Source organism: Phycodurus eques, chromosome 20, assembly GCF_024500275.1.
Source record: "Phycodurus eques isolate BA_2022a chromosome 20, UOR_Pequ_1.1, whole genome shotgun sequence".
In the NCBI taxonomy this organism is placed as follows: domain Eukaryota; kingdom Metazoa; phylum Chordata; class Actinopteri; order Syngnathiformes; family Syngnathidae; genus Phycodurus; species Phycodurus eques.
In genome coordinates this window covers 16,100,348-16,124,242 of record NC_084544.1, presented here as the reverse complement: position 1 = coordinate 16,124,242, position 23,895 = coordinate 16,100,348, and the positions used below count along the sequence as shown (strand labels likewise).

At 44.0% G+C, this 23,895-nt stretch overlaps 1 protein-coding gene across 5 annotated transcripts in view; it reads right to left on the bottom strand.

Moving 5' to 3' along the window:
* The window catches only part of glcci1a (glucocorticoid induced 1a), a 31,687-nt gene extending 8,701 nt beyond the window's left edge, over window positions 1-22,986 (bottom strand). The window contains exons 1-4 of one of the 5 annotated variants that reach the window (XM_061665233.1): window positions 22,508-22,986; window positions 21,518-21,577; window positions 3,772-3,964; window positions 716-868 (exon numbers count right to left, since the gene is read on the bottom strand). In XM_061665233.1, the coding sequence (XP_061521217.1) occupies window positions 716-859 (144 nt within the window). In that variant the 5' untranslated portion in view covers window positions 860-868; window positions 3,772-3,964; window positions 21,518-21,577; window positions 22,508-22,986. The other 4 variants (XM_061665232.1, XM_061665230.1, XM_061665231.1 and 1 more) reach the window with 4 other exon arrangements.
* Window positions 22,987-23,895: the final 909 nt, after the last annotated feature.

Genomic DNA, 23,895 nt, shown 5'->3' with positions numbered 1-23,895 from the left:
CCGAGTGCTTGCTCTGAATCTGAATAAATTTACATGAGCTTATCTAGCATTAGCATTCCGGGTTATGAAATCAGTCCCTATAAATGATTCTGACAGGAATGTCCACACCAGTCTTTGAACTTCTTAGATTAGAATAGCATCCGAATTGCATGGGAGAAAATAAGCCAGGAAGATGAAAAGATCATCTGTTGTTCGCCCTAAGCGTGTGTAGCTCTCAATCTTTTCGTTAGCTTTTCCGCTAGCGTTAGCATCATCCAACCTCTCAGCTGGTCTTTTTTAGCTCGTTTTTATTTTCCTCTCTGTGTACCGCTGCTTCCATGACTAGTTGGGCTTAGTTATTTTCACTACAAAGCTTCTCACTGCGACCCGAGAAACTTTACTTCGAATTACTAGGATCATAAATCATAAAACGGTATTAATGCCACTTTACCTTTCAATAGTAATCTGTTAAAGTGTTATTAATAACACAAATGTAATTACAAGAAAAAAATGCATTAGAACAAATGACACATTTAATCACACTTCTCCATGTCTGCACTCCAGAACGACTTAATTCCTGGGGGAAACAAAGACTATAAGCAGAGGGAAAGCTTGAAATGAAATGTTGGGTCAACACTCTGAAAGAACCGCAACACTATACTAACAGCCTACTTGTAGTACTTAACTAGACAAATAACAGACAGATAGAGAAATGAAGGATAAGACTGAGCCTTACCTTTAACTCCTCCTTCTCTCCATTGTCTTTGATGAAGACCTTCTCGAGCTCATGGTTGATGCCCTCCATGCTGCTAGGGACCCGAGAGATTGAGGGCTTTGACACCGTTATGTTGGACAGTGGCATCTGGGCTGACTTAGACATGGAAATGCACTGAAGCGCACAGAGACAGTGTCAGACTTCAAAACACCAGAATTCAATTACATTTATACCTACTTACTATTCTGTATTGACTAGGAATTTTGTGGATGAAAAGTTCTGAATTTTAAATTTGATAAGAGATGAGCAAATTCTGTGAAGAAGGCAAATGCCAATATTTTTTGTACTTACAGAAAGTATACAGTATATTATATGTTACAAAAAACCTGCACAACAGACTAAATTTGCAAAGTAGCAACCAATGAGTTGCTGTATAATTCCGAAAAATTTAAATGTTTCGTATACAGTATGCAATTCAATGGCGATTTGTGATACTTTAGAGAGGTGCACATGCGTAATGTGCCTGACAGTGGCACTGTAGGCAGCACAAAAGCATAGCATAACGGTGCTTGCTAAAAGCATAACGGTGCTTGCTGCTGCTTCCTGATTCACTGCAGTGCTCTTTTTAACTACAGCTTGTAGAAAACCAAGCTTAATGTTGCTGTTGACTTGAATCTGTTCCATACTTGTTGTGAGTGTGTGCTTTAGCTATACTGTATGTCGGTCTAGGTTAGGATTTGTGCATTTATTTCATTTCACTCTCACTGTGGCTTGTGTGTTAAAACATTGGCATTCTGGTCACGTTTATTGCAATACTAAACACTTACCAAATGTATGAGTTAAAATTGGTAGGTTATAACGTTTCATTTCCTACAAAGTAGGAGTTTTGTCCTTATGTGAGTCACTGCTTCCGGACGGCTTCGAGGAAATTCTGGTCCACCATCCGGCGTCTAAGGAGGGGGAAGTATATTATATATTGGGGTTGGGGCGCTGCTGACCTCAACTCGGGACGTCGTGAGCCGGGGAGGAGAATATTTCGAAGACCTCCTAAATTCCACCGACACGCCTTCCCATGAGGGAGCGGAGTCTGGGTTCTCTGAGGCGGGCTCTCCTATCTCTGGGGTTGAGGTCACAGAGGTAGTTAAAAAGGTCCTCGGTGGCAAGGCCCCAGGGGTGGATGATATTCGCCCGGAGTTCCTAAAGGCTCTGGATGTTGTGGGGCTGTCCTGGTTGACACGCCTCTGCAACATTGCGTGGACATCGGGGACAGTGCCTCTGGATTGGCAGACTGGGGTGGTGGTTCCCCTTTTTAAGAAAGGGGACCGGAGGGTGTGTCCCAACTACAGGAGGAGCAGTGTGGTTTTCGTCCTGGCCATTGAACAGTGGACCAGCTCTACACCCTTGGCAGGGTCCTCGAGGGTGCATGGGAGTTCGCTCAACCAGTCTACATGTGTTTTGTGGACTTGCAGAAGGCGTTCGACCGTGTCCCTCGGGGGGTCGACCGGAGTCAGAGTTTGGTCCGCATAGCTGGCAGTAAGTCGGACTCGTTTCCGGTGAGGGTTGGACTCCGCCAAGGCTGCCCTTTGTCACCGATTCTGTTCATAACTTTTATGGACAGAATTTCTCGGCGCAGCCGAGGCGTAGAGGGGGTCCGGTTTGGTGGCATCAGTATTGCATCTCTGCTTTTTGCAGATGATGTGGTTCTGTTGGCTTCATCAAGCCGTGACCTCCAACTCTCACTGGAGCAGTTCGCAGCTGAATGTGAAGCGGCTGGGATGAGAATCAGCACCTCCAAATCTGAGACCATGGTCCTCAGTCAGAAAAGGGAGGCGTGCCCTCTCCAGGTCGGGGATGAGATCCTGCCCCAAGTGGAGGAGTTCAAGTATCTTGGGGTCTTGTTCACAAGTGAGGGAAGAATGGAGCGGGAGATCGACAGGTGGATCGGTGCAGTGATGCGGACTTTGTATCGATCAGTTGTGGTAAAGAAGGAGGTAAGCCGAAAGGCGAAGCTCTTGATTTACCGGTCGATCTACGTTCCTACCCTAACCTATGGTCACGAGCTGTGGGTCGTGACCGAAAGAACGAGATCCCGGATACAAGCGGCCGAAATGAGTTTCCGCCGCAGGGTGTCCGGGCTCTCCCTTAGAGATAGGGTGAGAAGCTCGGTCATCCGGGAGGATCTCAGAGTTGAGCCGCTGCTCCTCCGCATCGAGAGGAGCCAGATGAGGTGATTGGGGCATCTGATTCGGATGCCTCCCGGACACCTCCCTGGTGAGGTGTTACGGGCACGTCCCACCGGGAGGAGACCCCGGGGACGACCCAGGACACGCGGGAGAGACTACATCCTTCGGCTGGCCTGGGAACGCCTCGGGATCCCCCCGGAAGAGATGGATGAAGTGGCTGGGGAGAGGGAAGTCTGGGCGTCCCTGCTAAAGCTACTGCCCCCGCGACCCGACCTCTGGTAAGCGGTAGAAAATGGATGGATAGATGGACAATTCTGATGAATATGTGAATGCTTGTGTTTCAGTTGCCAAAATATTGTCACTTAACCCTAACCACTAGTACTAGATAATATCAATTAGAATATTTGTTGCGGTTTTTCAATACCCTTGTAAGCCACATTTCGAGTTCAAATCATTTTTAAAGATTTCACAGGATTAAAGTGAACATACCCAATGTTTTTAAAGGAAAAATCAAAGAGGGTTTCCACCGGTCTATTGCAATATGAGTCATTCGAACTGCTCTATGTGCTAGAGGACTCTGCATCTTTTTGCACAATTGTTTTTTGTCAATGTCTTTATGTCTCCAAAGTGTTCTATCAATTGACTGTCTGTTGTACTAGAGCAGCTCCAACTACCGGAAACAAATTCCTTGTGTGTTTTGGACATACTTGGCAAATAAAGATGATTCTGATTCTGATTCAGAATACTTAAGATTCAGTGACGTCAGTGTTTTTCAATTAAATATACTTTCCCGTGATTATGACAGTAGGTTTATAAAGTCATAATTAACAGTGTGACAGTAAAAACAAAATTCTCAAACACGATTAACTTCAAAAGACCAAGTCAATTAATTACCTAGGTGTAGCTGGTTCTCGTGCAGAGTGTTATTCAGTGTGTTTTAAGTGATGTTAAGTGATGGTGCTGTTCCCTTTCACAGCTTTGCTTGCACTGGAGCTGTGTCCAGATCTTTTCAGTCTTCTGGAATCACAGTCATCAGGGACGAATCTTGGAATTGAACTTCTGGGGTGCTGAGCTCCTTTTCCGATGACTAATGAAAGAACACATTAAAGTTAGTATATGAATCAATAACAATCCTTTAATAAAAAAGGTAAACATTTTCCAAACCATTTTTCTTTTGAAGAAAGTAATCAGTTTAATTTGCTGCAGGCATACTGTACTCTTTCGAAATTTGTCACCTTCCAAACCTCAATTCAATTGGATAAAGTGCGAAACAAATATCTTTGACCACCACCCAAAGCAATCGTCATATTTATGGTTAAGCACACAAACATCCTTGGGTCCCTTGAAAGGCTCTCTATATATTTGTAATTGTGAACATCTTTCTCCTTCTATAATGGTTAACAACAGTTTGCGAAGCTCTTTATTGGTAACATTTTAAATGCAAAAATTACGATTGTTAGCCATGCATTTTCAAATTAACTGTTAAAAAAAAACACCTTGAAAAAATAGGAAAGCACATTATCATTCCTAGATTAATATGTCAAAATATAGATAATTACTTGCACTCCTGAAGAGGAAAAAAAAGGTTTCAGTTGTGAAATGTTTTGCTTAATTAATTTCTGATTTCCCAGAGAGGCCGCAGTGAGCTGGCTCAAATTTGAGTATAAAAAGGTGAATTCCTCATTCTTGTTCAAAATGTTACAATTTTAGCTCATTGATACTGAAGTTAAACAAGTTTGAGAAAGATTTCTAAATATTGATGCACTCTCATTTTAAGACAGATGGTCAAATACATCTGTTTAACACAAGAAAAATCCAGTGATCACAGAAATCGAACCTGAAAAAAGTACAACCCCACTTCCAATGAAGTTGGGACGTTGTGTTAAACATAAATAAAAACAGAATACAATGATTTGCACATCATGTTTAACCTATATTTAATTGAATACACTACAAAGACAAGATATTTCATGTTCAAACTGATAAACATGATTGTTTTTAGCAAATAATCATGAACTTAGAATTTTATGGCTGCACCACGTTCCAAAAAAACTGGGACAGGTGGCAAAAAAGTTGAAGAATGCTCATCAAACACCTGTTTGGAACATCCCACAGGTGAACAGGCTCATTGGGAACAGGTGGGTGCCATGATTGGGTAGAAAAGGAGCTTCCCTGAATTGCTCAGTCCTTCACAAGCAAAGATGGGGCGAGGTTCACCTCTTTGTGAACAAGTGCGTGAGAAAATAGTCCAACAGTTTAAGGACAATGTTCCTCAACGTACAATTGCAAGGAATTTAGGGATTTCATCATCTACGGTCCATAATATCATCAAAAGTTTCAGAGAATTTGGAGAAATCACTGCATGTAAGCGGCAAGGCCGAAAACCAACATTGAATGCCCGTGAACTTCGATCCCCACTGCATCAAAAAACGACATCAATGTGTAAAGGATATCACCACATGGCTCGGGAACACTTCAGAAAATTTCATTAAATATAGTTCGGCGCTACATCCAGTAAGTGCAACTAGAAACTCTACCATGCAAAGCAAAAGCCATTTATCAACAACACCCAGAAGCGCCGCCGACTTCTCTGGGCCGAGCTCATTTAAGATGGACTGCTGCAAAGTGGAAAAGTGTTCTGTGGTCCGACGGGTCCACATTTCAAATTGGTTTTGGAAATTTTGGACGTCGTGTGCTCCGGCCAAAGAGGAAAAGAACTATCCGGACTGTTATGGACACAAAGTTCAAAAGCCAGCATATGTGATGGTAAGGGGCTGTGTTAGTGCCAATGGCAAGTGTGAAGGCACCATTAATGCTGAAAGGTACATACAGATTTTGGAGAAACATACGCTGCCATCCAAGTAACGTCTTTTTCATGGATGCCCCTGCTTATTTCGGCAAGACAATGCCAAACCGCATTCTGCACGTGTTACAACAGCGTGGCTTCGTAGTAAAAGAGTGTGGGTACTAGACTGGCCTGCCTGCAGTGCAGACCTGTGTCCCATTGAAAATGTGTGGCGCATTATGAAGCGTAAAATACGACAACGGAGACCCCGGACTGTGGAACAGCTGAAGCTGTACATCAAGCAAGAATGGGGAAAATTCCACCTACAAAGCTTCAACAATTAGTGTCCTCAGTTCCCAAACGTTTATTGAATGTTGTTAAAAGAAAAGGTGATGTAACACAGTAGTAAACATGACCCTGTCCCAGCTTTTTTGGAACGTGTTGCAGCCATAAAATTCCAAGTTAAGTTAGTTTAAGTTAGTAATGATTATTTGCTAAAAACAATGACGTTTATCAGTTTGAACATTAAATATCTTGTCTTTGTAGTGTATTCAATTAAATATAGGTTGAACATGATTTGCAAATCATTGTATTCTGTTTGTATTTATGTTTAACACAACGTCCCAACTTCATTGGAATTGGGGTTGTAATAAGTATAAATTTCATGAAAATCAACCATTGAAAATCAGACATTGCTTTTGAATTGTAGTTCAACAATTACTTTTAAAAAAAAACTGATGAAAGAGACCTTTTTTGTTTCTTTTTTCTACTTCTGCACCTCCCAGCGGGTATTTTGGCCCACTCTGAAGCAAACTGTTCCAGTTGTCTCAAGTTTGAAGAGTGCTTTTTCGGGACGGCATGTTTCAGCACCCTCCAGATGTTCAATAGGATTTAGATCAGGGCTCATAAGAAGGCCACTTCAAAAGAGTCAACATTTTGCTCTTAGCCATTCTTGGGTGTTTTACGATGTGTTTTGGCTCATTATCCTGTTGCAAGAACCATGACCTGCGACTGATTCTAAGCTTTCTGACACTGCGTAGGGTGGGGCAATATGTATCGCCTTCAATGTAACTGTAAAACATTGCTTTAAAGTTTGTGTGTAATGTCTCTAAAAGTCAATCGTGTCAATGTCTCTAAAAGTCAACGGAACAGATGCATGGATTACATAATGAGGAGGAGAGAAAGGAGGAAGTGCATGAAAGTCCTTCATTCGCCAAATCAGAGGACATGATTCAGTCACTCAGTGCCAGATGCAGGAAGCAGCCCCAGAACATAAAGTGTTCTTTTCTTGGTATGCTTCATATTTTTGCAGAGCTGATGTGCCTTGCCAAAAAGTTCCACTTTTGTCTCGTCTGTCCATAGGACATTTTACCAGGAGCTTTGTGGCTTGTTAACATACAGTTTGGCAAATTCCAGTCTGGCTTTTTTATTATTTACTTTCAACAGTGGTGTGTCCTCCTGGGTCGTCTGCCATGAAGTCCACTTTGGATATTAAAAAAAAAAAAAAAAAAAAAAAAAAAAGAAAAACGACCAATGGTGTAATCTGACACCTTGGAGTTCACCTTTAATTTCTTTAAAGGTTGTTTTGTGCTCTTGTGACCGATATATATATATATATATATATATATATATATATATATATATATATATATATATATACAGTGGGTACGGAAAGTATTCAGACCCCCTTTATTTTTCACTCTTTGTTATATTGCAGCCATTTGCTAAAATAATTTAAGTTCATTTTTTTTCCCTCATTAATGTACACACAGCACCCCATACTGACAGGAAAAAAATGAACTGTTGAAATGTTTGCAGATTTATTAAAAAATAAAAACTGAAATATCACACAGCCATAAGTATTCAGACCCTCTGCTCAGTATTTAGGAGAAGCACCCTTTTGAGCTAAAGCAGCCATGAGCCTTTTTGGGAATGATGCACCAAGTTTTTCACACCTGGATTTGGGGATCCTGTGCCATTCCTCCTTGCTGATCCTCTCCAGTTCTGTCAGGTTGAATGGTGAATGTTGGTGGACAGCCATTTTTAGGTCTCTCCAGAGCTGCTCAATTGGGTTTAAGTCAGGGCTCTGGCTGGGCCATTCAAGAACAGTCACGGAATTGTTGTGAAGCCACTCTTTCGTTATTTTAGCTGTGTGCTTAGGGTCATTGTCTTGTTGGAAGGTGAATCTTCGGCCCAGTCTGAGGTCCAGAGTACTCTGGACAAGGTTTACGTCCAGGATATCCCTGTACTTGGGCAAATTCATCTTTCCTTCGATTGCAACCAGTCGTCCTGTCCCTGCATCTGAAAACACCCCCACAGCATGATCCTGCCACCGCCATGCTTCACTGTTGGGTTTACTACACACATACCGCTTAGAATTAAGGCCAAAAAGTTCTATCTTGGTCTCATCAGACTAGAGCATCTTCTTTCTCACCATCTTGGAGTCCTTCAGGTGTTTTTTAGCAAACTCATCCGGGCTTTCATGTGTCTTGCACTGAGGAGAGGCTTCCGTCGTGCCACTCTGCCATAAAGCCCTGACTGGTGGAGGGCTGCAGTGATGGTTGACTTTCTAGAACTTTCCCCCATCTTCCGACTGCATCTCTAGAGCTCAGCCACAGTGACCTTTGGGTTCTTCTTTACCTCTCTCACCAAGACGCTTCTCCCCCGATTGCTCAGTTTGGCCGGACGGCCAGCTCTAGGAAGGGTTCTGGTCGTCCCAAATGGAGGCCACTGTGCTCTCAGGACCCTTAAGTGCAGCAGAATTCTTTTGGTAACCTTGGCCAGAGCCATGCCTTGCCACAATTCTGTCTCTGAGCTCTTCAGGCAGTTCCTTTGACCTCATGATTCTCATTTTCTCTGACATGCACTGTGAGGTGTAAGGTCTTATAGAGAGAGGTATGTGGCTTTCCTAATCAAGTTCAATCAGTATAATCAAGCACAGCTGGACTCCAACGAATGTGTAGAACCATCTCAAGGATGATCAGAAGAAATGGACAGCACCCGAGTTAAATATATGAGTGTCACAGCAAAGGGTCTGAATACTTATGGCTGGGGAGGAAGTTTGTTTGGGGAGGACCAACACATCATCGGATATACTATAGCCAACCAATAAACCACTCTTTCCTGAAGACCAGGCCTAAATGTTATGATGAATTGATATGAAGAACAAATGTATATATGAGATAAAGTGAAGAGTGATGGGTGACAATATTCATCACCAGGATATGAGTATAAAAGTGGTTGAAATGGTAAACTATATTGAATGTTGATTAATGTTGTTATCAATTACAGTGAAAGCGTTAAATTGATTCACTTGTTGGTTGCACCAGTGCTACCGGTGCAAAATTTAGTTATGAATTCTGAACTTTTGTCTCCTCTTCATCATTTGATCTGAAACCCAATTGTCTTCAGTATACAACAAAAACAAAGGAATTGACTTTGCCATTCCGATACTTTTGCAGGGGACTGTATATCTCTCTAAATAATGAATACTGGTACACAAACGCTGTATAAACACATACAAACAGGCAATATGACAATACTCTCTGGCATATATTCTTCAAACTCTGTTTAAATGAGTCATATAGTCTATCATTCTTTTATCTTTGTAACTGCAAGAGTGTCTCTCATTGCGTGCAACCACACTCCCCCGCAGAGGGAGGAACAGCAGGAACAGCGATCCCAACTCTGAGAGTTTGTGGTACCAGACCCCTTAATACAGGCCGTCCGGTCCCTGTACAACAGAACTCAGAGTTTGTTCCGCATTGCCTGCAATAAATTGGATTTGTTTCCAGTGAGTGTTGGACTGTGCCAAGACTGCCCTTTGTCAAAGATTCTGTTCATTACCTTTATCGACAGAATTTCCCGGCGCAGCGGAAGCATTGAGGCAGACCAGTTTGGTGACCTAGGTATTACAGCTCTGCGTTTTTTGCGGATGATGTGGTTCTGATGGCTTCATTAAGCCGCGTACTTCAACTTTCATTGGAGCGATTCACAGTTGAGTGTGATGCGGCTGAAATGAAAATCACCACCTCCAAATCCGAGGCCATGGTCCTCAGTTGGAAAAGGGTGGAATGCTTTCTCCGGGTCGAGGAAGAGGTCTTGTGCCAAGTGGAGGAGTTCAAGTATCTTGGGGTCAAACCAAGATGGCGCCTCCCAGTGCGGTCGCCTCGGTAACACGCTCTCTAGTATTGTCTTTGTTTTTGTGTTTTTCGTCCGTCTTTGGAGACCTTACACGACTCACTTCCACAAGGGGAGACCTGCTAACCATCAAGGAGGCTACTCCGGACTTTCTGTCACCAACCTTCGAATATTCGCTCAGTTTTTTTCCCCGAGTTACTCACCGGAGCGCCGTCCGCGGTTTTCGGCGCATGGAAACGGAAGCGGCGCCACAGAGGGAAGCGAGCCGGCCGGCATTCAGGTGAAACTCCGCAAGAGAGGACACAGATTGGTGTTCCCGTCGATCCACCTCGCGAATGTACGCTCCCTACCCAACAAAATGGACGAGCTTCATCTTCTGTTAAAGACCAGTAAAGACTTCGGACGGTCCACGGCCATGTGCTTCACGGAGACCTGGCATTGCGACGCTGTTCCCGATGGCGCAGTCATGCTTCCTGGCTTCAACATTCGAGTGGACCGCGACATGGAATCATCGGGCTTCCTGGCTTCAACATTCGAGTGGACCGCGACATGGAATCATCGGGGAAAACAAAGGGCGGCGGGGTATGCCTCTATATCAACGAAAAATGGTGTACGGACGTCACGGTGCTCAGCACACACTGCAGTCCGCATTTGGAGTCGCTATTCTGAAACTGTAAACCATTCTACTCGCCACGTGAGTTCGCATCATTCATCCTGGCCGCAGCCTACATCCCGCCTCAAGCTAACATGAACGCCGCATTGCTAACGCGCGCCGAACAAGTCAACGAAATTGAAAAAAAACACCCGGACTCCCCCCTCATTATTCTCGGGGACTTTAACAAAGCTAAACTCAACCACGAACTCCCTAAATACAAGCAGCACATCGACTGTCCTACCAGGGAAAATAATACTTTAGACCACTGCTACACTACGGTAAAAAAAGCATACCGTGCTATACCTCGTGCAGCCCTGGGCTCGTCTGATCACTGCTTAATTCACTTAATACCGACGTACAGGCACAAACTTAAATCTGCGAAGCCTACAGTGAAAACAGTCAAAAAGTGGACCAATGAAGCCAAGATGGAACTTCAAAGCTGGTTCGACTGCACAGACTGGAGTGTCTTTGAAAATTCAGCTGGCAGCCTGGATGAATATACGGACATTGTCACATCCTATATCAGTTTCTGTGAAGAGGTTTGTGTACCAACAAACTCATTTCGCACATTCAACAACAACAAGCCGTGGTTCACTGCTAAACTTAAGCAGCTTCGCCAAACTAAGGAGGACGCATATCAGAGCGGGGACAGGGCCCTGTATAATCGAGCTAGAAACCAGCTGACCAAAGAAATTAACATTGCAAAGAGGATCTATGCAGCAAAGTTGGAAAAACAGTTTCGCGTAAACGACTTAAAATCAGTCTGGCATGCATTCCAATCGCTGACTAATTACAAGCGACGATCCCCCCAAGCTGAGAACAATAGCACACTAGCCAACGACTTGAATACCTTCTACTGCAGATTTGAAAAGGACAGTTTCACACCACACACCCACCCGGCCGCACCTGCGACCAACAATCACACCTCTGACTTCTGCGTTAACCATCCATGAACAGGATATGAGACGCATCTTCAAACAACAGAAGATTAACAAAGCGGCAGGCCCGGACCATGTGTCCCCATCCTGCCTCAAAGTCTGTGCGGACCAGCTCGCTCCAGTCTTCACTCAGATCTTCAATAGATCTTTGGAAATGTGCGAAGTTCCATCCTGTTTCAAACGCTCCACCATCATTCCAGTCCCCAAGAAACCTGCAATCTCGGGTCTGAATGACTACAGGCCTGTCGCTTTGACATCTGTGGTCATGAAGTCCTTTGAACGTCTCGTGCTGGACCACCTCAAGAGTGTCACAGGTCACCTGCTGGACCCCGTGCAGTTTGCCTACCAAGCGAACAGGTCTGCGGATGATGCAGTCAACATGGGACTGCACTTCATCCTAGAACACCTCGACAGTGCAGGGACCTACGCGAGGATCCTGTTCGTGGACTTCAGCTCAGCGTTCAACACCATCATCCCAGAACTCTTTTAAACCAAGCTTCTCCAGCTCAGCGTCTCACCTGCCATCTGCCAGTGGATTTACAGCTTTCTGACGGGCAGGACACAGCAGGTCAGGCTGGGGGAGGCCACCTCATCCACACACAGCATCAGCACTGGGGCGCCCCAAAGTTGTGTCCTGCGAGCGTTAGCAATGCGGTGTTCGTGTTAGCTTGTGTCCTGCTCTTCTCTCTCTACACGAACGACTGCACCTCAGCGAACCCGACTGTCAAACTCCTGAAGTTTGCGGATGACACCACTGTCATCGGCCTCATCAAGGACGGTGACGAGTCTGCATATCGACAGGAAGCGGAGCGGCCGGAGCTGCGGTGCGGCCGACACAACCTGGAGCTGAACACGCTCAAGACTGTAGAGATGATCGTGGACTTCAGCAGGCATCCTTCGCCACAGCTGCCCCTCACGTTGTCCAGCTGCCTTGTGTCAACCGTCGAGACCTTCAAGTTCCTGGAAATTACGATCTCTCAGGACCTGAAGTGGGTGACCAACATCAACTCCGTCCTCAAAAAGGCCCAGCAGAGGATGTACTTCCTGCGGCTTCTGAGAAAGCACGGCCTGCCACCGGAGCTGCTGAGACACAGCGGTCATCGAATCGGTCCTGTGTTCTTCCATCACAGTCTGGTTTGGTGCTGCTACAAAAAAGGACAAACTCCGACTGCAACGGACAATCAAAACTGCTGAAAGGATTGTCGGTACCCCCCTACCCACCATTGAGGACTTGCACGCTGCCAGAACTAAGACAAGGGCGTGCCAAATCCTCTCGGACCCTCCGCACCCCGGTCAACGGCTCTTCCAGCTCCTTCCCTCAGGTAGGCGCTACCGATCAACGCAAACTAGAACTAGTAGACATTCCAACAGCTTCTTCCCTCTTGCGATCAACTTCTTAAACACCTAACCTATAATTCCATTACAGCAAGCTGGCAATTTTTTGACTTGAGTTCGTTGTCACATTTCTGTTGGGGCCAATTATGTATTACTCGTGCACTCACTGTAGTTGTCTCGCCATGCTGCACTATTTGCATACACTCATGCCAGAGTAGCATCTGCTCCATTTGCACACCGATTGAGGAGTATCTGTAACATTTGCACAACCATCATTGTCCCAGATGATCGCACTACTCCTCACTTTAAACCGCATACTCTCCTTGAAGTCTCAGCGCCCTTTGCACAATGGTCATTGCACCGGACTATTGCAATATTAGTCATTCGAACTGCTCTAAGTGCTAGAGGACTCTCCATCTTTTTGCACAATTGTTTTTTGTCAATGTCTTTATGTCTGTTGTACTAGAGCGGCTCCAACTACCGGAGACAAATTCCTTGTGTGTTTTGGACATACTTGGCAAATAAAGATGATTTTGATTCTGATTCAGGAGTGAGGGAAAAATGGAGCGGTAGATAGACAGGCAGATTGGTGCAGCACTTGCAGTCATGCAGACTTTGTATCGGTCTGTCGTGGTGAAGAAGGAGCTGAACCGGAAGGCAAAGCGCTCAATTTACCGGTCGATACTACCCTCACTTATGGTCATGAGCTAATCTCAGATACAAGTGGCCGAAATGAGTTTCTTCTGTAGGGTGTGCGGAGTGTCCCTTAGAGATAGGGTGAGAAGCTCGGTCATCCGAGAGGGCCTCAGAGGTGAGCCGCTACTCCTCTGCATAGAGGAACCAGATGATGGCTCAGGCATCTTGTTAGTATGTCCCCTGGACGCCTCCCTGGTGAGATGTTGCGGGCACATTCCGCCGGGAGGGGGGCCAGAGGACGCCCTCAGAAACAATGGAGAGACCGTGTCTCCCGGCTAGCACTGGGAACCCCCTGGAAGAGCTGGGTGGGCGAAGTGGCTGGGGAGGAGGAATTTTGGCTTTCCCTGCTTAGGCTACTGCCCCCACAACTCGACCCCTGACCAGCGGAAGAAAATGGATGGATGGATGGATGGATCGTCAGAAACCATGTTGCAAATCAAGTTAATTTTAGACACCTAACGATAAAGCCATTTTGGCATTAAAAGTTTGAAAAATGACGTTAGAATAATTATTTTCTTACGAACAATTATGACCTTTTGCTGGATAACAACTGCAAATAAGTCAAATGCTCCCATCAGTAAAATGTATTGATTTTCAAACGGAAAGTCAGTGGACTTTGCCATTACTAATCGAAGTATATATCAAAATGATCCATATGTGTCCTTTAAGACTAGTCACCAATATCACTCTGAAATGGGGAGGCAGGAAATTAGTGCTGTGACCTTAAACACTTCCAAAACATCACAGTAGCAAGAGATGAAGTATGCTCAGCTATGCTTCTCGTGCTTATCCTGGGAGGATGTATCTTTCACACGAGACAGATAGTACTCATTGGGAGTCACGAGACCAGCGCTCAGTTGAGGTGGTGCCCAATGGCTGCAAACAGCGAGTCAGACTGCTGAATGGCCCCTCTCAGCACCAGCACCAAATAGCAGTATGACTTTCAACTGTTGAGACAAAAGACACCACAAACATGGTAACAATATGCTGCTAATGAACTTTACAAAAAGCAATCAAAAATCAAATACTTTAGATAGATAGAGGGATCTCGTTCGTCCTGCGTCCTAGACACACAAAAATGATCAGGGACGCAAAACGCATGGTGAATCTGCAGCCACTGACGCACAACATTGATTACCGACGTATGTGTGCAAGGGTCGAATTAAGCGGTCTTGCATCGCAGTTGGCGGGTCAAAATTTGCATTTTGCGCATCAAAAAAACACACTGAAAAGCAAAACTGCAAATCAGGTTCACCGCGGAGACGGTCGACTTGTAGTAGTACAAAGTATATTTGTCTTATTCCTAATCCTAAACTCATAAATGCACAGCCATGAACCTAATGCATTAATATGCTATAATGCTAGCTGTTTAAGTGAAGATGCAGAAAGGCTATTAATGCTTTAAAAAAAATATAAAAATAATCCTAATCTTTTATGCACAATGTGAATTCAAAAAATAAAAACTGTTGGTTATATAAAAAAGGAAATCCATTAATCGTACCTTATTACGTGAAAGGTTTTATTTTCTCTTCTGTATTCAAAATTGCTCTTTTTCCAAGCAAAAATATACTTTGTCCAAACAATTGATGGTTTGATCGCATTTTCAGTAGGATACTCGAGTAATAAAATATTCATTAGTTGCAGCCCTACATTCAACTCCCCCATTATATTGTCATATTTTTATTGTTTCATAAAAGCCCTGCTTCGGGTCCCTGTGCAATTAAGCTGCAGAACATTGCTCCTCAAAATGAGAAAGTTGCTCCTCAAATGAAGAAATGATTAGCAATACTGCTCCTCTAAGAAAAACAAATATTTTGAGTCGCGTGTGTGTGTTGCTGAAATGCTTCAGTGAATCATTATCCACGAAATGTACGAGTCCTATCTTGGTGCTAGCCAATCAGAAGAACAGTAGGGCGGGTTATCGTTTCATAACTACAATGGACAGGAGACTTTTTTTCCGGACTCGATAAATTTTCATTGTTGTGGTAACACCCGGTGCGCCGCTCACGATGCAGAGAGCCGCTGGCGGAGCGGCTTTGGCGCCGTAGATGCAAACAACTGGGACATTTGAGGGAAAGTTAACTATTTATTACGTTCGCTAGCCAACCAGTTAACTAGCTAGTGTGCTACGGAGCTAAATAGCTCATTCTGGCTCGCTCGATTGTTGCAACATCGTTTAAAACATAGGTCACTAACTCGCAGTCCAAGTACAGACCCAGACGCAGTCCTAAACGGACCCGCAACCATAGGCAGAAAAAAAAGGATTATTCAAGACATAAGGGGTGCTTCTATTTTAAGCGCCGCAACGTTTTTCAGGCTTTACAGTAGTGATGAATTATGCCGACCAATAGCATGCGAGTTCCAACACCCTTTCAGCCAATCAATTACTGAAATTACGGCAATTACTGAAATGACTGACTGCGCACAGATCAGACAGAAACAAAGAGAGAGCGGAGAAAGAAGAAAGGAAGAGAAAATGTGTTCCCAACGGGAGCTCTTATTAAAAGTGCATATGTGAAACGTCATTATGATCCAAAACAAAGGTTTTGAACAAACATATCCTCTAAAACGGTTAAGATTTGTTCAATTGAAATATGTAAAATTGTTTGAGACTTCACTGTTGTGTCAAGATGCCAAACAGAAAAGGGGGAACTCAAACTTTATTGAAGTGCAGCACTTTATTGAACACGTGTAACTTTCTCTTTTTATTGACTTGCTCTTATTGTGAAATGCAGCCCTACATTTATTTAGTAAACGAGAAAACATTACACAGTTGTGCTGTGTACAATTCTTTATTACGCTCTAATATCATTATAATCGGTGGCATAAAAAAAGAACAATACTATCGTTTACCTTCAAAGTTTTTGGGAAAAGATATTCTAAAACAAAATTCTATCATGGCAGGCCTAAACATATATAATATATTGAGAGAGCGCAAGAGCAATGAATAACACAATATTGTACAACCCCAATTCCAATGAAGTTGAGACGTTGTGTTAAACATAAATACAAACAGAATACAATGATTTGCAAATCATGTTCAACCTATATTTAATTGAATACACCACAAAGACAAGATATTTCATGTTCAAACTGATCAACATTATATTTTTCTTAGCAAATAATCATTAACTTGGGATTTTATGGCTGCAACACGTTCCAAAAAAGCTAGGACAGGGTCATGTGTACCACTGTGTTACATCACCTTTTCTTTTAACAACATTCAATAAATGTTTGGGAACTGAGGAAACTAATTGTTGAAGCTTGGTAGGTGGAATTCTTTCCCATTCTTGCTTGATGTACAGCTTCAGCTGTTCAACAGTCCGGGGTCTCCGTTGTCGTATTTTACGCTCCATAATGCGCCACGCATTTTAATGGGAGACTCTGAAGCCACGCTGTTGTAACACGTGCAGAATGTGGTTTGGCATTGTCTTGCTGAAATAAGCAGGAGCTTCCATGAATAAGACGTTGCTTGGATGGCAGCATAGGTTTCTCCAAAACCTGTACGTGCCTTTCAGCATTAATGGTGCCTTCACGGATGTGTAAGTTACCCATGCCATTGGCACTAACACAGCCCCATACCATCACAGAGGCTGGCTTTTGAACTTTGCGTCCAAAACAGTCCAGATGGTTCTTTTCCTCTTTGGCCCGGAGGACACGACGTCCACAATTTCCAAAAACAATTTGAAATGTGGACTCGTCGGACCACAGAACACTTTTCCACTTTTCATCAGTCCATCTGAGATTAGCTCGGGCCCAGAGAAGCCGGCGGCGTTTCTGGGTGTTGTTGATAAATGGCTTTTGCTTTGCATGGTCGAGTTTCAAGTTGCACTGACGGATGTAGCGCCGAACTGTATTTACTGACATTGGTTTTCTGAAGTGTTCCTGAGCCCATGTGGTGATATCCTTGACACATTGATGTCGCTTTTTGATGCAGTGCCGCCTGAGTCCATCTGAGATTAGCTCGGGCCCAGAGAAGCCGGCGGCGTTTCTGGGTGTTGTTGATAAATGGCTTTTGCTTTGCATGGTCGAGTTTCAAGTTGCACTTACGGATGTAGCACCGAACTGTATTTACTGACATCGGTTTTCTGAAGTCGGCACGGTGGCCGACTGGTTAGAGCGTCAGCCTCACAGTTCTGAGGAGCGGGGTTCAATCCCCGGCCCCGCCTGTGTGGAGTTTGCATGTTCCCCCCGTGCCTGCGTGGGTTTTCTCCGGGCACTCCGGTTTCCTCCCACATCCCAAAAACAGAGGAGACTCTAAATTTCTCGTAGGTGTGACTGTGAGTGTGAATGGTTGTTTGTTTGTATGTGCCCTGCGATTGGCTGGCAACCAGTTCAGGGTGTACCCCGCCTCCTGCCCGATGATAGCTGGGATAGGCTCCAGCACGCCCGCGACCCTAGTGAGGAGAAGCAGCTCAGAAAAAGGATAGATGGATGGTTTTCTGATTTGTTCCTGAGCCCATGTGGTGATATCCTTTCCACATTGATGTTGGTTTTTGATGCAGTGCCGCCTGAGGGATCGAAGGTCACGGGCATTCAGAATCAGAATCAGAATCATCTTTATTTGCCAAGTATGTCCAAAACACACAAGGAATTTGTCTCCGGTAGTTGGAGCCGCTCTAGTACAACAGACAGTCAATTGACAGAACACTTTGGAGCCATAAAGACATTGACAAAAAACAATTGTGCAAAAAGATGCAGAGTCCTCTAGCACTTAGAGCAGTTCGAATGACTCATATTGCAATAGTCCGGTGCAATGACCATTGTGCAAAGGGCGCCGAGACTTCAAGGAGTGGATGCGGTTTAAAGTGACGAGTAGTGCGATCATCTGGGACAATGTCGGTTGTGCAAATGTTACAGATACTCCTCAATCAGTGTGCAAATGGAGTAGATGCTACTCTGGCATGAGTGGCCAGTATATGCAAATAGTGCAGCATGGCGAGACAACTACAGTGATGTTCAATGTTGGTTTTCGGCCATGCCGCTTACATGCAGTCATTTCTCCAGATTCTCTGAACCTTTTGCTGCTATTATGGACCGTAGACGATGAAATCCCTAAATTCCTTCCAATTTTACGTTGAGGAACATTGTCCTTAAACTGTTGGACTATTTTCTCACACACTTGTTCACAAAGAGGTGAACCTCGCCCCATCTTTGCTTGTGAAGGACTGAGCAATTCAGGGAAGCTCCTTTTCTACCCAATCATGGCACCCACCTGTTCCCAATGAGCCTGTTCACCCGTGGGATGTTCCAAACAGGTGTTTGATGAGCATTCCTCAACTTTCACAGTCTTTTTTGCCACCTGTCCCAGCTTTTTGGGAATGTGGTGCAGCCATAAAATTCTAAGTTCATGATTATTTGCTAAAAACAATCAAGTTTATCAGTTTGGACATGAAATATCTTGTCTCTGTGTTGTATTCAATTAAATATAGGTCGAACACGATTTGCAAATCATTGTATTCTGTTTTTATTTCTGTTTAACATAACGTCCCAACTTCATTGGAATTGGGGTTGTACAAACAGTCTAAAAGATTAAAGAGTAACAACTGTAATAAAAATACGCAATATAGTTGGACCGTGAAGCAAGAACCGCGATGTAGCAGAGGATTACTGCTATTATCTGTATTCCGTGCTGATAAATTGCAGGGACTCCTTGTTCCAGGGCTGAGACTCAATGTTTCCATGACATGTGCATCCAGGGACTCATATAGTCTCAAGTGTAAAATGATCCATTAGTTAGATAATGTAAAACGAGCTATTAGATCACAGGTGTCAAACTGGTGGCCCGGGGGCCAGATCCGGCCCGCCACATCATTTAATGTGGCCCGCGAAAGCACATCAAAATTGCTCATTGTGTTCTGGTGTAATACCATTGACATACTTCCAAGCATTTCTTTGTTACCAATCCCCCTTTGAAAAGAAATGTAATAGTTGAAAAACATGTTTTTATCGGCTTGTGAATTCAAAACTGGTTATTCATCAATGTGTTGTGTATACGGTATGTAATTAGAATATATGTGGTAATGTTTCATTTATATGGGTTCACAGTCGTAGCGGCCCTCCGAGGGAAGTCAAAACTACAAAACTGTGGCCCGTGACAAAATGTAGTTTGACACCCCTGTATTAGATAGACAGACCAGATTGGAGAGAGAATTAGAAATGAGCTCATCAGAAGGACAGCCAAGGTTAGATGTTTTGGAGACAAAGTTCAAGCGAGCAGACCTCGATTGTCTGGACAATTCCAGAGGAGAGATTAGTGAGTATATTGGTAGCGGGATGATGAGGATGGAGCTGCCAGGACATTTCAATTTGCTCAAAGGAGGAGGGTCACGGATTAAGGGACAAAAGAGAGAGGTTATAAAATGTATAGGTAATATTGTACATGAATACAGATGTTGAGAAGACGATAAAAGTAAAATGTTCATTTCATTTCATAACCATACTTGCTAATCAAGTGTATATATTGTAATATGTGTGCATTGTGCACAAAAGTGGCGGGTGGTGCATTTGGGACCTGGGCCTTCAGTGGAGATTTAAATGACCCAATCCAGCCCTTAATGCCACCACTGTCAACGTAGCAATTTTACAAAATATACAAAAATGCAATATAACAATGTGTGCCATTACAGAGAAAGAGAGAGATTTCATTTTAATATTATTATTTTTATTATTTGGCTGCTAATTTAGCAATTGCTACATGGCATCTTTCACTATTTAATGTTGAATGAAACACTAATAACACACAGGTACTGGCTATTGCTAACAGGGCACTGACACATGCGTACTTCTGTGACACTACTTGTCATTAAAGCGCACAGTTAAAAAAAAAAAAAAAAAAACCATGACCCTGTACACAAACTATCTTCTAGCAACTGCACCGCAAGTTTCACACCTCCAGCTACTGTGACATTACCATCCACACATACAGTAAATCACGTTTACAGCTCAAATAACAATAATACACAAATGAACAATACCTCAATTTAGTAGCTCAACCCTTCACTCAAGAAAGTACTTGCAAATTCCAAATTTGTGTGACTTCTTTACATATTTTTTCCCTTGAATACAATTCCTGTCTCTTCGTGTATACGTTTAGTTGTGTGACTGTTATACTCTGTTCGAGTCTATCAAAACGATGTCAAGACAGCAACATTTAAGCCACAAAAAACAGCACTTCCAGTTAACGCTCTTATTCTGAAACACAAAATTGCACTTCTGCTTAGTCGCGGACTCTTAACCTGATGGCAGCTTCACTTTGTACTTGAACGTCACATAGGCGCAAATCACGTAAATTAAGACTCCTCGAACAACATTACACAAATGCATACAAAATGAATAAAAGTTTACCTTCAAAAGTATTCTATAGTCATGTCATGTATTCTAATCAGTCGGGTCAAATAAACAACATGACAAATTACAACATGACAGAAATAAATGGTGACAGAACGCCGGCATGTTTACGTACAACCGTGAGTGCTAGCACTGGCTCGCTAGGCTACATAGCGTTTTGTTGCCTGCTTGCGAGCCGTATCGTATTAAAAGTAGGTGAACATACCGCGAGCAATCCTCGAATGAAAGTCCTCCCGCGAGCACAAGTGACCGCCACCACACGTTTTTCCCCATTGTGTTCTTCTTCTACACGCGGCGCGATCCATTGTTGTTGTCGTCGTCGCCATTGTAAAGAGTGTATTCGGGGGGTGCTTGATTTGACAAGATAAAGCCCGGCGTTCGTAAAAGACGGGATGTGGGAATACAAGATCGTGAAAAACAAAATTGCTCGTCGTCTGAGCCATGCATTATGTGTTGTCCGTCTCAGACGTGTTGTCTGTCCCACACCGCCGACGTGCGTTTTTTTTTTTGGGCGGTCAGATATTTACAGTACTACGTCAAAAGACATGTGACAATGCTAAAAATAATAATAATTATGTACATATATATTTTTTTTCCCAAGTCAAATTCTCCCTGTTTCATCGGCCATTTTGGACAGCTCTGCTCTAATCAACCAATCGAGAACGGGAAAATGGCGTCTAGGTAGCCCTGTTTATCGAATCTGAAATCTGATTGGTGGAAAAAAAATAAAACAGCCATTACCATTGTGTGTATGTGGCGTGGGCCGGCAATAACGACGTTAAAGGTCCTGCGCAGATTGACCTGGCAACACACAAAAGCTGGAATCTGATTGGACCCTCCAAAAAGTTAACGCGACTGGAAACTGGGCAGCCAAGACACACTATGAAATGCAGACAAAAGACTGTTGGGAATAAATTAATACATAGGATATATATATATATATATTTAATTGAATTATATATGTATTTATATATAACACATATAAACAATAATGAATCACGCAATCAGTAATGAATGTAGGTCAGTACTTTTGCTAGTTTTTAGCCAGCAAGCAATTTGGGATGCTGTGCACAGCAGAAATGGAAACAAAATGCAATGATTTGCAAATCCCTTTCGACCTATATTCATTTGAACACAATCCAAAGGCAAGATATGTCTTGTAACATTTTGTGGGCACACGTCTACGTGTGAACAGTGCGTTATGCATTGAAATATAAAAAGGTGGCTGTTCGGATGTAGGCTGGATGTGTGCGCGCATATACGAGTCGCAGAGTGCTAGCATGTGTTTAATTACACGCACACACAACGCACAAGGCAATTAGACAGCTAGCCCGCATAACATAGGAGCAAAGGCTTTTGTGAGTAAACAACCACCGCCTCCGCGTAAAACGTCAATTGTCGGTGCTCTTGCCTTCTTTATGAAGCCAAAAGGCGCGTCGTTAAAATCCACGAACTTCAACCTCGCCCGCGTATATTTGGCGTTACAGATCGGCGCACATCGAATTCCCAGAAATATTGACCTACTTGCGCCCGTCAGGATCACCTTCGATGCTCCTCGCCCAAAACAAAACGACACATTAGCGATTGGAATGAATTTCGTCCGCGGCGGCTTATGCTGCAATGACCTTATTTCCCCGATGGAGTATTTCCACTAGCTTTCGCTCCGTTGGAGACTGAACGCGACTTAGCTTAGCACGATGACACGCGTGGCGAAACACGCCTTGACGTTACCTTCAAATTCCCCCGAAATGCGTCACGCGCGTGCCGCTGCGCTCCTGATCCCGGGACCGAGTCACCGGGATCCGCCGTTACGTCGGCGCGGTCGGGCAAAGGCTTCTCCGGCCCCCGTGGCCCGCGTGAGCCTGCAACTGGATGGCGGCGGAAGAAGAGGAAAGTGGCGAGCGATCCCGAAGATGATGATGATGATGATGATGCAGATGCACATGAACTGCAATCGCTACCGCCATATTAGTCGCATGTTTCATCGGCAAACCCGTCAACAGATTATGTACGGCGAGATTGGCAATTCCAAATCGGATGACACGATTTCCGAGCTGCGATCGCGATACTGTCGTCCACGGATGTGAAATTCGTTTGAGTTCGGGGGGCCAGCAACAAAGGGGGTGAAAATAATTCCGAGAACATTTGAAAAATATCAATCATTATATATATATATATATATATATATATATATATGCTTACTCATCATAGGAGCAGCCTGAAATTTATTAACAAAAATGAGTGCAATTTCAACAATAGTATCATGAATCCGTTTTTATTGACACATCGCAATGGAATATTAAAAGAAGGGGCGGCACGGTGGACGACTGGTTAGGGCGTCTGCCTCGCAGTTCTGAGGACCGGGGTTCAATCCCCGGCCCCGCCTGTGTGGCGCTCGCATGTTCTCCCCGTGCCTGCGTGGGTTTTCTCCGGGCACTCGGCTTTCCTCCCACATCCCAAAAACAGGCATTCATTGGAGACTCTAAATTGTGCATGTGAGTGCAAACGGTTGTTTGTTTCTATGTGCCCTGCGATTGGCTGGCGACCAGTTCAGGGTGTACCCCGCCTCCTGCCCGATGATAGCTGGGATTGGCTCCAGCACGCCCGCCGCCCGCGTGAGAACAAGCGGCTCTGAAAATGGATGGATGGATTAAAAGATGGCATATTTTTTTTATGGAGGTGCGCATTAGTCTGCATAAACAATTAGCATCTCCATGTTTCCCCCCCCATGCATGAAATTAGCCTGTACATCTCACTAAAGTGCCTTTCATCTTTTTCGTGACGGGTAGCCGGAGCGAGTCACTCGCAGGATGTTTGGCTGAGTTTTCACGCCGGGTGCCCTTCCTGACGCAAGCCGCCCGTTTTTGTCCGGGCTTGGGAATTGATCCACGGACCAGGAATCGAACCCGCGCAATCTGCCTTAAAGGCAAAAGCACTACACTCCTTGCGTGCCAATCACGAAAACATTTGAAGAAATATGTCCCAAGTAACAAACGTTTTTAACTGCACATTCGCATGAAATTGCTTATTGCTTAATATGATGATATACACGAGTCGTTTGTGCAAACGTAAAACGTTTCATGGATTCGAAGTGGTCTGTGGTGCTTGTGTTAAATAAA